The sequence below is a fragment of the Dermacentor andersoni genome, chromosome 11 (genome assembly GCF_023375885.2).
Source record: "Dermacentor andersoni chromosome 11, qqDerAnde1_hic_scaffold, whole genome shotgun sequence".
Taxonomy (NCBI): Eukaryota; Metazoa; Arthropoda; class Arachnida; order Ixodida; family Ixodidae; genus Dermacentor; species Dermacentor andersoni.
The window spans coordinates 62,603,679-62,618,973 of NC_092824.1; the positions used below are offsets into that span (position 1 = coordinate 62,603,679).

General features: G+C 44.2%; 2 protein-coding genes across 3 annotated transcripts in view; one reads left to right on the plus strand and one right to left on the minus strand.

The window, feature by feature from the left end:
- LOC126517492 (tyrosine-protein kinase transmembrane receptor Ror-like) overlaps positions 1-9,868 on the plus strand; it is a 316,867-nt gene extending 306,999 nt beyond the window's left edge. For both annotated transcript variants that reach the window (XM_055064215.1, XM_050167222.2), the window contains one exon: positions 1,626-9,868. In XM_055064215.1, the coding sequence (XP_054920190.1) occupies positions 1,626-2,348 (723 nt within the window). In that variant the 3' untranslated portion in view covers positions 2,349-9,868. The remainder of the gene's footprint in view (positions 1-1,625) is intronic.
- Trs31 (trafficking protein particle complex subunit 31) overlaps positions 1-15,295 on the minus strand; it is a 133,318-nt gene that overhangs the window by 58,623 nt on the left and 59,400 nt on the right. The gene's annotated exons all lie outside the window — the stretch shown is intronic.

Consider the following 15,295-nt stretch of genomic DNA (forward strand, 5'->3'; position numbering starts at 1 on the left):
GTTTTGTTTCGTCCCAGTCGCCATGTCTGTTTATTTCGCTTTTATTTTTTGACACGACCGTGTTTTTGCAACACACATACACTTTCATGAAAAATAAAATGGTCACTATAATTTTGGTTTGGTCCGAAGTAAGTTTCTGGCGCAAAATGTAGCTTCGCACACACTCTTTCTAAGCGGTGCGAGGAAAGGCGGGATTTTGAAACTTGCGATGCCTATAACATTGCTTATTGCATTTCATGTGTGGTCAGAGCGGTGCTTCGGCCACGTTATCAAGGGGTTTTGTTATCATTGTGATCAGTCTGTCTTGAGAGACTGATAATAAGTGTGATATTGAAATGAGAGGAAGAAATAGCTGCAAAGCCGCAAAACCTGCTGTTGGTGCTCCTTCCGTACCATTATCAAGGTAGTGCGCTGTCGCTTCGGGTTTGCGACTGGCAATGCAGTTGCTTTCTATGAGCTCATTTGAGGGCACTGCTTTATGATGCGGGTGAGAGCGCACTCACATAGTATTTTCCATACTTTGTGAGGTTTCTTTTCCCATCGTAAAAAATTGTACACAATGACTACGTCGCTGAAAATACCACAGTTAGATGTCATTTTTGGGTGCCTACAAATGCCTCATTGACACTTTGAAAATTCGCACGTTACTTCTAGAGTTAGATAATTTATTGCAATTACTGAATTAAATCTCGGGAATTAAATAATTACTGGCGGTTGCTCCACTGTAGTGGAAACAATATGCACTAGGCTTTCTTCGAGCAACGCGACTGCTCTTTTTTTAAGTCTTGGTGCATGATAGTTGGGGAACACCGTATGATTCACTCATAAGAATCAGCAGCACTCATGCACAGCAGCGCCTATACTTGGACTCACAGAAAAAGAAAGAAAAAGAGAGAGAGAGAGAGAAGTTGCAGTTGCGCCGGAAAGGCGAAGCAGTATTAGTGATAGCAAAGTATACGACAATTACACGGAGGAAGGTTACAACATCTAGAGGACTCGGGCTGTGAAATTGAACTGTCTGCTACTATGACGTCTTGTATATACCCGTATAACGCTGTCACTTCAGCGCTCAATTCTTCAATATCAAAGAAAGTCTCTTCAAGCGCAAGAAATATATATATATATATATATATATATATATATATACACACACACACACACACACATATATGTGAAGTTCAGAAAGCTGGTCTGGCCCCAGCCTCCCCCAGAAGAATGAAAGCTCTCCGCCTATGTGATTGAAGAAAATCGCTCGGCACTATCAAGCCCAATCATAAGCAACCATGAATATGATAGCAGTTATTGAAAGGTTTATGTTATCACATTTTTCTGTTCCTCACAAACAAACAAATGACCTAACTCGAAGGCATCAAATAGCTTTCCCGCAAAATGCAGACAGTGCATGTTGCATGTTGAAGTGCAATGTGAGCAAGGAAAAAAAAATGTTTTGCATTGGGTTAGATGAAATAAGATCCTTCTATGTAACGTGCATACAAATCCTCGTACGCAAAACTACAGTGTTTGCAGGGCACTGATTACTTCATTTCACCTACTTGGCTTGCAGGATACTCTGCTGTATATGATAAGTGTGCATGGTCTGACTATCAATGTCATGTGGTTCCCAGGTTGCCGCCGGCATGGAGTACCTGTCGGCACACCACTACGTGCATCGCGACTTGGCAGCACGCAACTGCCTCGTCGGCGAGGCGCTCACAGTCAAGATCTCCGACTTCGGCCTGTCGCGCGACGTCTACTCGTCCGACTATTACCGCGTCCAGTCCAAGTCACTGCTGCCGGTGCGCTGGATGCCACCAGAGTCGATTCTGTACGGCCGCTTCACCACCGAGAGCGACGTGTGGTCCTTCGGCGTCGTGCTCTGGGAGGTGTTCAGCTACGGCCTCCAGCCGTACTACGGCTACGCCAACCAGGAGGTCATCGACCTGGTGCGTGCGCGCCAGCTGCTGCCCTGCCCCGAGGACTGCCCGCCGCACCTGTACGCACTCATGGTCGAGTGCTGGCACGAGGTGCCCAGCCGGCGGCCGCAGTTCCGCGAGCTGCACGCACGCCTCTGCTCGTGGCAGGCTCTGCACGCACGCAGCGCCAGCCTCAGCACCCACGGCAGCAACCACACGGGCTCCACGTCGGTCAGCCACAAGGGCGGCGGCAGCCCGCTCCTGGGCGGACCACCCGGAGGCACCATGATGGTGGACCGGCCCGTAACGCCGCTCGGAGGAGGAGGGATGAACCGGGGCCCGCCCTGCCCGCTCCAGAACCCACCGCCCCCGCCGCCGCTGTCGCACTTCGGGCCGCCGTACAATGCGCTCGACACGAGGGTCTCCAAGGTCTGACAGATCCCCCGCAGCTGCTACTTTGTGTGAGCTGCGTAGATCTGTCTCTCGCTCCCAGAGGGCATTGCTGATAATGTCTTGCCTCAGGGATGTTGCAGCGAAGTTTCAGCGCTGCGTCACCCACCAACGGGCTCGCTGCATCGAAACGGACTCGAGGAATCCACCACGGCCAAAGCCGCGAGAGTTGGTGCTCATGCGTGGCTGCTACTTCTTGTGAGCTTAACGAACCCTTTCCCAGTTGGGTGCCTGTTGTGTGCAACCTCACGACGGCAGAGTGCCGAGTAAAACTTTGTCACTCGAAACCTCGACAACTTGAGAAAACAGCAATGGTAGTCGTGAGAACTGCTCGTGCCCGGCAGCCGAGTCAAGTGCCGGTCCCTTGAACAAACGGCTGCAGAAGGTTTCCTTGGGACGTCGCCGACAACAGAGCGAATCGCGACTGTCTCGGCGGCGGCAGTGTGGCGCGGCCTTGTGCCTTGTGTGCCGCATTGAGTGCTTTGACAACTGGTGAACCACCGATGAACTAACCTTAGCAACGGATGCAGCACCCCGAGCTTCAGCAACGACGCCTCGGAGAGCACATGAACATGGCCAAAGTCAGCTGACACTGCCACAGCAAAAGACGATTTGCGCGGAGCGTGCGTATGCTCTTAAAACAGCGAAAAAGTATGCTACACGAGATAGAACAAAGAATAACAGAAATGCTTCTCTACCATTTATAAATTGCACACAGTACCGTGGATATCATGAAACGTGTCAGAAGAATACTCATCTAAATGAAACACACTTTTGTGTTCATTTGTCTTAGCATGGGTAACATATTTTCCTTCAAACGAATCCTTCAAGTTTTTTTTTTTTACTGCTGCAGATCGATGATGACGCACGTATGTATATCTGCAATAAGAGACGTGTTCCTAAGCTTGTTTTGATAAGGCAGCAAATATTTTGCATCACTGTCACAGTTATTTCCTTTCTGGCATTCAACACATCCACTTCAGTTTGCCTTGAATGTGTTGCCGGTGTTCTTGGAGCAATCAGTGTGCCAGTATTAATAGAAACAGCTGGGTGCTATTTACAGTCAGTACTAATGCCACATTTCCAAGCATTAATAGATGTGCAAAAGATGCCGTCTCACGCTGTCTTGTTTGCCAGATTCTGCAGTGCTAACATTGTCCGACATACAGCACAACATAGTAAGAGTCAAAGGCAAACTGCAACAAAATTTAACTCTGGCTGAACTGGCAAAAAATGTGCGTATATATATATATATTACTTAAGCAATCTCAGCAATGTTGCAGGGCTGGTACATTTCTGTCTAATTTTTCTCATTAGCAGCCCTTAAATAGCAGCCAAGCAGATGATGCTTTCACCCGGTGGTTAGCGGATGTGGTGTAAGTCCCGGCACATTGCCTCAGGGATGCTTTACCGCACCATGGGCAGCCAAGGGCGGCACCCAATCTCAGAGGTCATGCCAAGAAGCTGCATGTTCGTGCGTAACTTTCAGCAAGCAGTAATGGTGTAGCTTTTTTTCTGTTTCGGTATCAAAAACATCAACTATAGTGAGCTTTCAAAAAGCATCAACTTGTACTTCAAACGTAACATCTTGCATGGAAGCTGCTCTGTATCGACAGACTAATTTGAAGCTAGGCTTTTTTTACGCAGCCCGCAATTTTGTTACAGTTGACCTCTTAAAGGGAGCCATCTCATCTAAGACATTAGGTGTACTGTTTCCACGAGGATACTCACTTACATCATGGCATGTGATGGCTTTCACAGTTTTTCTTATTTGGCATAGCTTAAAAAGAAAAGTCCGTTAACCTAAGCCTACATGCAAATTACTAAGCCTACATGCAAATTGAAATGATCACACTTTTTACTCTTTGGGAACCCAGCTCCCAAGAAACTTCCAGTTGTGCCCATGATAAATGCATCCACTAAATTTTGCAGGTGCTAAAGGTTCTGTGCCATATGTCACTACAATGTTGACCATATTTATGAAAATCCATTTCATTCTTTGTTCTTGTTAAAAGTAGCGTGAAAAAATAAATTGCAAGAAACGAACTAAATACCACTCACTTGGCCTGATTTATATTCAGTGGCATGAGCTAAATGGGAAGAATATGTGAACAGTACATGCACAAATTGATTGGCTATCATATCAGCAGCTGTCGAAAGTGAATGTCAAGGAAAACTATCTTTACACGTTCATAGACAGATTGTCAATACGAGCGCTCCGGCTTTTTTATGTATGTATGGATCCTACCTTCACCAAAAATCTTAATCTAGCAAAGTGGGTGCTTACAGCTGCTACGTTCTTGTTTCATTATTTTTTCTTACTGCCTTCAATCATTGGACTTAGAGGCCACTTGGTACGAGAGAGAAGTATTAGACAATAAAAAATGAAATGGATTGATGCCACCAACTTCTGGCTATGTATATCTTAACAGAAGCCAGTTACGATAGAGAGAGGCATATACATGGGAAGGCCTGGAGAGCTAAATTCTGCGCCGTGACAAAACTCTGCATTGCACAGATTCTCCAATGGAAGGCAAAATTTATTTACACCCGCAACCATACTCTGTATTGTGCTGTACTTTAAGCTCATTGAGAAGAGTTAAGCTAAAGCCTTACCTGTCACATTTCAGTCACCGTCGCGGCATCAGCAAAACTTACATTTAATCTCACATTTGAACACCACCACATTTACTGATCCACTCAGAGGTGTAGGTGTTCCTCAATCGCGACTCAATGTTTGTGAGCAGGGCCACTTGCATACTCACATTTCAGTACGAGCCTGAATGCACCTCAAGAACGCCAGTCATCGCTGCAAGAACCGCGACATGCCATTTACATAACTTTACACAAATTGATTCTACAGTGACTTTTTACTGCCTTTTCTTTACACATAGTTTACAAAGCGTGTTTACAGCCCGTTTGTAGACAAATATGTTATTGCCAGACTCTCTTTTGTTACGTGAGAACCACCATGTTTGTGTTTTTACCCATTTGATGTTGTGCTGTGACTTTGTATTGCCAGAACTTGCGTGACGTGGTTCAAGGAGCAATAAGAACACTCAGATCACACCAAGGGCACACCACAAAGCTGTTCTGTCATTCATAGCAGCCTTAATAGAAAAGAATGCGGTGCTCCTTCTGACACACTCTTCTGTCACATTATTATATTCTTTTTATTGTGCCATGTGTTATTCTACAGAAAAACATGTTTTGTGCAACTAGTCCCTTAGTAGTAAACACTACGTGTAAAAAAAAAAGTTTAGGTGCTTATCTTAGGAGAAGCTGTGAAATGACTTCAGACATTGTTACGAAACTATGTTAGCAGTATCCCATGTCTTTACATTCATAAGCCTGCACCAGCAGTAACACAACCCTCGAAAAAGAAAAGTGAAGAAATATAATGTACCCACATCCAGATATATATGATTCTCAAATCTATAAACTCAAGGCGGCACAAAGTGAAGACCCAGAAGCAAGGTTTTGATTTGAATGTTCTGTCACAGCAGGCGCTTTTGGTTGTGGCTTCACAGCAGTGCAGATAGCACCACCATGAACAAAACGAAAGGATTCAAATTCGTTTACAAGTAGCACTGTACTTTGCGCTTATGTAGTTTGATTTCTTAGAGTGGGCCTTAGGAGAAAACGATTGAAGACAGGAACAGGCACGCTGATTAACCTTTCATAAGTGTTACACCCATAAGTAAGTTGTAGACACTAAAGGGCAAAGAATGCTTAGCTCCTTGCCAACTTCTTCATGGTGCTTGTCTTTGTCAGGATCACTCAAGCGTCATCCGATGATAAATTGTCGCGAAAAACTGCACCGCCCCCCGCTGCTCAGAGTGCAGATAGCGTTAAATAGCATGTTGACTATTATTTGTGAAACATGCGTGCACTTTAACCTAGTATACAACACAATGTTCGAAGGGTACCACCATGCACTTCAATGACTGTTTCGTTACAATGTTCTGAAGTCTCTTCAAGGCCACATTATCTCTGCTTTTGATAAAAACTTTTATGAGTTGATAATAGTATATACTTAAGGTCTACACAGTATACAAGAAGTGTCCTGTCAGGACACAGCAAGGACATTAGATGCGACAACCTCTTGCATAGCGGCACTGTCCGGCCAACGTTAAGGCCAGGCCTGTGATGTCTCCTTGCACACGCTCTTGATGTGAGAACAAAAGAGATACGAACAACGAAGCAAGTCTCTGAATACCAGTAGTATAAGCAATTTTGAAAAAGGAGTGCCATCTCCACTGGTGGTTATAGAATAGATTTTTCAAACAATCTGTGAATACTTCACCATGTAACTTGACTTTTACTTAATGTGAAAAACCTTCATTTCAAAAACAGAACTCCTATAAAAGAAAAAAAAAAAATATGGAGAAGGCTTGCACACTGCAATATGTTTTAGCTTTCTGTGGGCACATGAATATTTCAAATTTTCAGAAACAACACAGGAGTTCATTGGAGCGTGTATCTACGCAATGGTATCAGCGATGCTTTTGATGTTGTTTGCTGGAAATGTTAAGCCCCATTTGTTGCTACCCATCTTCGCACAGCCAAAATACATGGACACACACATGTGGAGTGTCTTGGTATATTATGTATGAGCACAAGGAAAACATATCACAGTGCTACTAGCAACACATTATGCATCTAGAAGTACTTGTGGAATGCAGCTACTATGGCTGGGAGGTTCGCTTGACAGTGCAGTCGAATGCTCTTATAACCAAGATGCACCCAGTCTGAAAGTATCTCTGTTACATCTGATATTTATTATAAGCATCTACACCTGTCAAACTCTAGTGTCGGTCAGACAAAATTTAAATTTACTTTGTTATATTGGATGATTAATTTTCTCCATGTTTGCTATATCCAGGTTCAACTCTGTCAGGGCAAGCGTGCTTGTGAGTATCTTTGAAGAGCAACGGAGTTTCATAGACTTCACCAGTCCAAACTTGAACAGAAAAATTAGAATGTCCTTAGTCAGATATGTAGTCAACAGACTATATTACAAATTAATGCTTCCTGCAGGACTTTACGGTGAACATTACTTTCATGAGGTGGTGCACAAAAAACTCAAATTAGTGAAATGTACAAAGCTTAAGCAATAAAATGAGCAACAGTGGCATTGGAAAGACAACTCGTCTGCAAAAGTTAACAGATGATGGGATCCATGAAAGGGCCGGTTATCTCTACAGCCTCAGAATGCAGCCACGTATGTGGAGTTCCAGCCTGTACTACTGTATATGAACAAACTAGTCCTAGACAGCTTTACTGGCTATGGTCATAAACTGCTCAGAAATTCATTAGCACTTTTCCAGATGCTATGGTCTATAAACTTATGCACTTGGCAGTACCATTGGTACAAGTCAAGTCATTGGTACCATTGGTACAAGTAAGCAAGTCAGTAACAACTTAAAGATTACAGTAAAGGTTACGGTTGCATAAGCTGCAGTTACCGGGAAGCATGAGAAGCAGCCAGGGACACTTTAGCGCTATCCCGCTGTACTCTTAAAGGCGAAGCTTAAGCGTTGCCCAATTTTTCAAGTAGCAATGTGTGTGGGTTCGCAAAGAACAGAACGCACTACTTATAACATAAATATCGATGTCACCTACGTGTGTATATATCTAAGGAAGGGAAGGGACCACCACAATCAGTTTAGTGTATGTGCAGCAGATTGTGTACGCAATGATTCAAATAGCAGGCTAGATGTTATATCAAATTGTAGAATTTAACGTTCCAGAATAATGTCAACCAGCTGGGGTTATTTAACCCCTTCTGTGCCACATTGTTATCCCAAATTCTGACCAAAAATGTCCAAACTATATTGAAAGACCCCGGGTACCAACTAAGTTATGCCTCCTCGGAAAGAATAATTTCGCTTCTGCTTCCGCTATCAAATTGACCGTGTGCTGCCACCTACATAGAGTACGAGTAAGCACTTGGATAAAACAAAACTCGTACGTGGCATTGCTAGAAAATGTAAGATGTGCAGCTGATGAGCTGAGCTCGCCCTTGGCCGTTTTTACCAGAAGCGCATGGACGAAACCAGCTCGTCCAAGCCACAGAAGGAGTTAATATGCCCCTAAATATAAGTACATAAGTATTTTTGCATTTCATCTCCACTGGAACGCAACTGCAGCCGGGAATCAAACCTACGACTTTGTGCTCCGCGTAAGAACACCATGCTCACTGCCAGGTTAGACAGAGTTTAACCCCTTAAGTGTTTTATTATTTTGACCAAAAGTGACCTTATTTTGCATTTTTATTATGAATCACTTATTTTCAAACTTCAATCAATCGAAAACCCTTCTAAAGCTACATACACCAATTTGCTCAATGTTTTAAATGTGAAAATGTTGCACCGCTGCCGGGCTAAGTAAATGTTGTCTTCGCTTTCCAGATCATCGCTTTAGGTAGAAGCGATGAGAAGGCTATTATCATCCTCTTAGCTCGAAGAACAAAACTCTATTGCATCGCTTTCAATTACACTTTCATTGTCAGCCAAGCAGCGGCTTTCATTTGCATGCCCGACTCAAGTGCGAGCTGTCAGTGGAAGACGCCATCATTCCAACTCTACCAAAAGGTGCAAGAAAACAAACAATGTGCTGCCATCTAGGTAGTAGAAAAAAAAAAAAACGAAATAAATTTGCCCCTCAAGCCCTCACGAAATGGCTGCCATGTATGTTGCAGAACAATAAGGCAATATCAACACAGTCTATGTACTATAAGAAAAGCGAAATGGAGGTACGAAGTTAACCTAAGTCGCTTTGAAACTAGGATTATTGCCGTTGACAAACTGAGCTCATCAAAACCAATTGAGGAGCTAATTTATTCTCTTTAGCAACAACAAGTTCTGAAGTCTATTCAACGATGTGACCTGCCTTTTTGATTTTGCCAGGATGTTCTGCTGGGAAACGTGACAATTTCCCACATCATCTTGTCCTCGTCAGTCTGCTGTTGTCATTGCATGTATTGATTTGTGTGTTTGCAGAATGTAACGATAACGGTACCCCCAGGCCTAGAAACGCGTGCCATGGAGAGTAAGACAATGTCTACATGGCAATTCAAGCAGCAATGGCAACTGCATTCCACAAGGACTTGCTGCAGTAGTTAGGTGACAGACATCACTACACTCACTCACACCACAGCAGAGGCTAATGTAATAATGTGTGCAAAAACAAATGTGTGCATTTGTGTGTGCATGCATGTGTGCGTAAATGCATTTGCTACTTTCAAGGTGACGTCGACAGCCGCTGGCTCACGCCCCCTTCATCTCAACCCCCGAACCTGCCATTTGCCCCCCAACCCCATGACCCTTTTGCACTTCCAGAAAGGTGCTCTCCTGCGATGCTCTTGCAGCGCGTGTGTCGAACTGTTTGTTCACATTTGTACAAAAGAAACAAAGAAAAAAAAACAATTTGCCCGTCAGTGTCTGTGACTGGATGTGTTACTCTTTTTATACGTAAAGATTAATAAAGTTAAGTTATGGTGACTGTGGTGTTTGTCTCAGAATCTTTCATCATGGGCAATCTCTCAAGTATTACAATGTGCGCACCTTCAATAATAAAAACAGAAATAATAATAAGCAGCTCTGCACAGCTAAGAATGTTTCATGTAAGAATTGTACCTCTATGTTAAGCCTGATAAGTTTTCTTCTTCAATTAAGGGAACAAATGACTTGTGAAATTCTACAAAAGTTGCCTTCTCTGCAAGTCTTGACTTGAGGCAGTCATTATTTTGTAATCATTTTTCTGTTCTTATCACCTTTTGGACTGAGTGGTTGGTGCTAGTGGATACAGCAATGTGGCTTCATCTGACCCAACGACAATGGGTGTTAAGACTGGAAAATGAGTTGAATTGTTGGAAAATACAGCCCCAGAAATGTCGCTCCCAGATGCCACCTAGTAAATGCCAGGAACAACGATTCTCATTTTTGATAAGCTGCATTAGCCCTGCACCATTTGCAGAGCTACTACAATGATAGCTTAAGATAGCTAAAGTGATAGCCTGAGATACCTAACATGATAGCTGAAGATGTGCTGCGGCTGCTTCAGATTTTGGTCATACATTCCCTTAGCAATATGTCTTGTTGGTTGGCTTCCTTGATATCCACATATTTGCAGCTTCGGTTTCCCTTTGTAGGGAACCACTCAGCTAAAAAACTGGGCAAAGCCAAAAAAAAAAAAAGAGACATTCCGGTGGGAGATATTGGACTGGCATAATAAAAGGATTTCTTTCACTTGATTTATGCCAGTCTTAATATCCACCATTCATGGCTGGCTGATCGCCTTCATAATGTGGGGGCAGAGCACTGCTCCAACCACTAATGAAGCACAATAAGGAATGGCACGGAATATGGTAGAATTATTTTGTTATCGTGGCCCTGATTTCAATTTATGGCACTTGTATTAGTCAATCCCTTCCTGCTCCATGTCTGACTACATTTAAACTGGGGGAACATATACACTAGTTGAGCAGCTCATCAATGTGAACTTAGAACAAACTATTATTGCAGAAACGAGAGCAGAGACATGATCATTGAATGCATGTGTCTAGAGCAGTTTTACAAAAGCATCCCGCAATCTCTGAAGCTGTGAGTGCAAGACAGAGGAAACATAAACACTGCGGAAAGGGTGGCAGAATTAGCCAAAGAGTATGCAATGTGTAGAAAGCTGAGCACCAAGGACGGAAGTTCTGACGGTCAAAATGGACCACAGAAACATTTTTTGTTCAAAAAGGTATCTCAGACAAAATGGCCGGAGCATGTAGACGCGGAGAAAAGGACGTCAGAAGAGAACGAAGAGAAGCCAAATCGCAAAACCATTCAAACAGAGCAGAAAAGAATTCAAATCTTCTAGACCGATCCACTGCTATAAGTGCCACAAACCCGGACATATCTCTGCAAACTGCGGGAAGCCTAGATAGTTTTTTCCTACGTGACAAAAGAGATGAGAACATGGAACTTTTATGCCCGTATCTTCACGACCTGCACATTAATGGAAAACCATGCCGGGTGCTATGAGACAGTGCCACCACCATGGACATTGTCCACCCATCTTACATGACAGTAGATGACTTCACCGGAGAAGTAGCATGGATTGAACAGGTTGTGAAAGAACATAGCACGTATCTGCCGATAGTGAAAGTCAAAATCAGTGGGCCGTTCGGGAAGCTTGTGATTGAGGCTGCAGTTTCCAAATTCTTGTTGCTGCAGCACCCTTACATTTTTTTTAATCGGTTGGACCAGTTACTGCGTGAAAAGGGGCTGAAACTTGGAGAAGGCACAGTACAGGTGCTGATGCAATCCCAAGCTCGTCAAATTGCGTCGCTTTCATCTGAAAATGCAAAAGCCGCTACAGCAGAAGTCACAAAAGAGGTAGCCTCAGCAACAGAAACCGAGCTAGGCTCGAGGGATGAAAAAGTGGTAGAGGAAATCATGCCAGCTGACCAGCTTAACGAGAGCATATCACATGGCATGTTTCAAAGTCCACGCCTGAAGGGAGAGCCAGCTGACGCACTCGCAAGCGAGACAGAAGCATTACTATCACTGGCCTCAAAGAACTTTGATCGGCTCTCACGTGTGGACAGAGTCACTGGCATCTGAGCAAAAGAATGATGTCAGCCTAGCTAAATTACGTGTAACAGCTAATGAAGCCATTGCAAGGCGCACTGTGACGATGCAAGGGAAAGCAGGTTTGTTATATCGGCACTACAGAGACTGCAAGGGCAGGATTCTGAACCAGTTAGTCATACCTACTAAGTACAGGGAGAACCTTCTGGGCCTCTGTCATGGAAATGGGTGGTCTGGCCACCTAAGCATAAACAAATCGAAAGAAACATCTCTTATGGAATACTACTGGCCTGGCTGTTTCAACAATGTAGAAAACTTTGTGAGATAATGCGAAGCCTGCCAGCGCTCATGTAAACCAGGAGAAACACAGAAAGCTCCTCTAAAGGTAGTGCCCTTAATAACAGAACCTTTCAGACAACTTGTGTACGACATGGTAGGGCCTCTACCAAAGACGAAGTCATGTTACAGGTATCTGTTTACCGTGCTGTGTCCGGCTACAAGGTTTCCAGAGGCAATCCTTCTGAAAGAGCTCAGCTCGACTGAAGTAGCAGACATGCTTTTGAGAGTATTCACCCGAGTCGGGTTTCTAGCCGAAATTCAGGCGGATCAAGGGTCAGTATTCATCAGCTCACTGACTTCCATATTCTTACAAAAGTGCAGGGTAAAGTTAATACACAGTTCGATCTATCACCCTCAGTCAAATAATGTAGAGAGGTGGCATTCAGTGCTTAAGTGAGTTTTGCAGGCACTTTGTTTCTCATGGTTGATCATGAGGCTAGAGGGTTCTCGCCAGCAGAACTAATGTATGGGAGGACACTCCATTCCCCCCCGAGAATGTCGAGACGTGGGAGGAAATAGGAGAAAGCCAAACAATGGTAGAGTATGTGCTAAATCTGCTGAAATGGCTAAGTACAACACAAGAACTAGTCGAAAAGAACATGGGCATGGCACAAAAGAACGCCAAGCTCCATCACGACAGGAAAGTGAGGCTTCGAACGTTAACCACTGGGGACCAGGCAATGATCCTCAGACCTTCAAGAAAGAACAAATTTGAGGTTCACTGGGATGGAACTGTTAAAGTGTTGCAAAAACTTTCAGATACTAACTATGCTCTGAAAGTGCCCGGTTGCAGGAAGGAGGTGAGAATACACCACTGCAATTTGATGAAGCCGTAAGTGGAGCAGAGTACAGTCAACCTTACTGTCAAAGAGCTGGATGACATTAATACCGAGTTTAATGAGTGTAAAATGACCTCCAACTCTGAAATCAGCCTTGAAGAAGCTATAAAGTTATAAAACACTCGGTAAGCATGGACGCTCATAAAACCAAGCAGCTGGATGAGTTAAAGGGGCTGCTAGGGGAACATCTCGGCAGATACAGCAATCGGCCAGGTAGAAACGAACTAATAACGCATGAAATAGAGCTGACATCGACCGAACCAGTATGATCAAATCCTTACAGGATGTTTCCACAACAGAGAGAAATTATGGAGGCAGAGATACAGCACATGCTTGAGTTGGGAGTTATTGAACCCGCTTGTATTGCAGTGACTGCACATCACTGCAATACATGTGGAAACCCTTATTACGGACCCTGGTCCATGTGTTGACTACAGGAAGTTAAATGCCATCACCAGGGATCAGTTGTACCTGATACCCAACACTGAGGAACCAATCGAAGAGTTGGCGCTGCTAAATATATTTCAACTACTATAGATCTCGTGCGGGGGTACTGGCAAATTCCCCTTTCAGAAAGTGCCAGCCGCTATGCCGCATTTCTCTCACCTGTAGGCAGTTTTCACGCTCTCATTCTCAGCTTCGGGCAGAAGAACGCACCGTTGAGCTTCTCTAAGTTGATGGATATTGTCCTAGAAGACATGCAGGAGTTCGCATTGCCATATCTTGATCATGTCGCAGTTTTTCTGATAGCTGGAAACAGCCCGTATCGCACCTCAAGCAGGTGTCCTTGCAGTTGAGGGAAGTAGGCCTTAACAATGAAGGTCGGAAAATGTAGGTTTGGCTGCTCGCAGGTTGCTTATTCGGGCCATGTTGTCGGCCAGGGCACGAGACGGCTGGTCGAGCTGAAAACAACTACGATTGGAGATTTTTCACAGCCAAGCCCGAAAACAGACATACATTCATTTTTGGGACTTGATGGGTGCTATCAATGGTACAATTCGAATTATTTGCAAATAGCAAGTCCTTTGACGGATGCACTCCGAAAGGGAGCAGCACCAAGTAACATGCGCTGGGATAAGGACAAAGAGAATGCTTTTTAAGGTTTGAAAACATTATTATTTTCTCATCGTGTGCTTTGCTGCAAGACTATAGAAAAGAATTCATAGTTCAGTGCAACACAAGTGAGAGGGGAATGGGCGTGGTACTTAGGTCGGCGATGATAATGAGGAACATCATATTCTCTATGCCAGCTGTAAACTAACTGTAAGAGAGGAAGGCTATAGCGCTTCAGAGAAGGAATGTGCCTGTTTGGTTTGGGCAACCCAGAAGTTGTCGTGTTACTTGTATGAAGCGAGATTCATCTTCGAGACCAGTGCCCTCTGACGTGGCTAAAGAAAAAAAAAAATAAAAAATTACCGCTTGCTCCAGTGGAGCCTCGCCCTCTACCAGTAGAACTTCCCCGTTACATATAAGAAGGGAAAGTTGCATAGCAATGCGGATGGCTTGAGCAGGCTAATTTGAAACTCGTTCTGCATTTACAGATCCCGGCTAAATTTTGTTGTTGTAGCTGTTTTTATTTTATTAAGCCAAGACGATACCCTTTCATTTAGCAGGACCCCATTCACGATTTTCAACTTTGCTGGCATAACATTCCTCTGAAATTTGCATAGCGAAACGCAGTATTTGTTGTTTTTGCACTCATGTTTTCTTTGAAGCCTGGCAGGTCTAAAGTGAGATTCAAGATACTTCATCTCTGTGCAGAGCCGTGTTGTGAGGTTCACTTTGCTGTTGCCTGTCATTGTGAGATGTTTTGGGGTGTATGTCAGCCTTTCGCAGCTGGTTGCTGCAAGCCAAGTCATCCCCCTCGCCACCACCCATTCTCTTCCTGCCCAGCGGTTATGAGCACTGGCCAGTCGAGATTTTCCAAGCCATGGAGGAGCTGTTACGATTGGCCAGCGGGGGTAGTCACCTTCTAGCCTCTCCTGCCCCACAGCAATGAATGGCTTTGTGAAGCTAACAATGTGTCACCATCGGACAGACCTGCGGTGCCTGTAAAGCAAGACATGTTTGCCGGCTCGAGTATCGTTTGTTGGTTCACTGTCACCTTCACGACCAATGGGAGCAAGAAAACTCCTGGAAAAAGGTGCTCTAAGGCATTCCCTCGCAGACT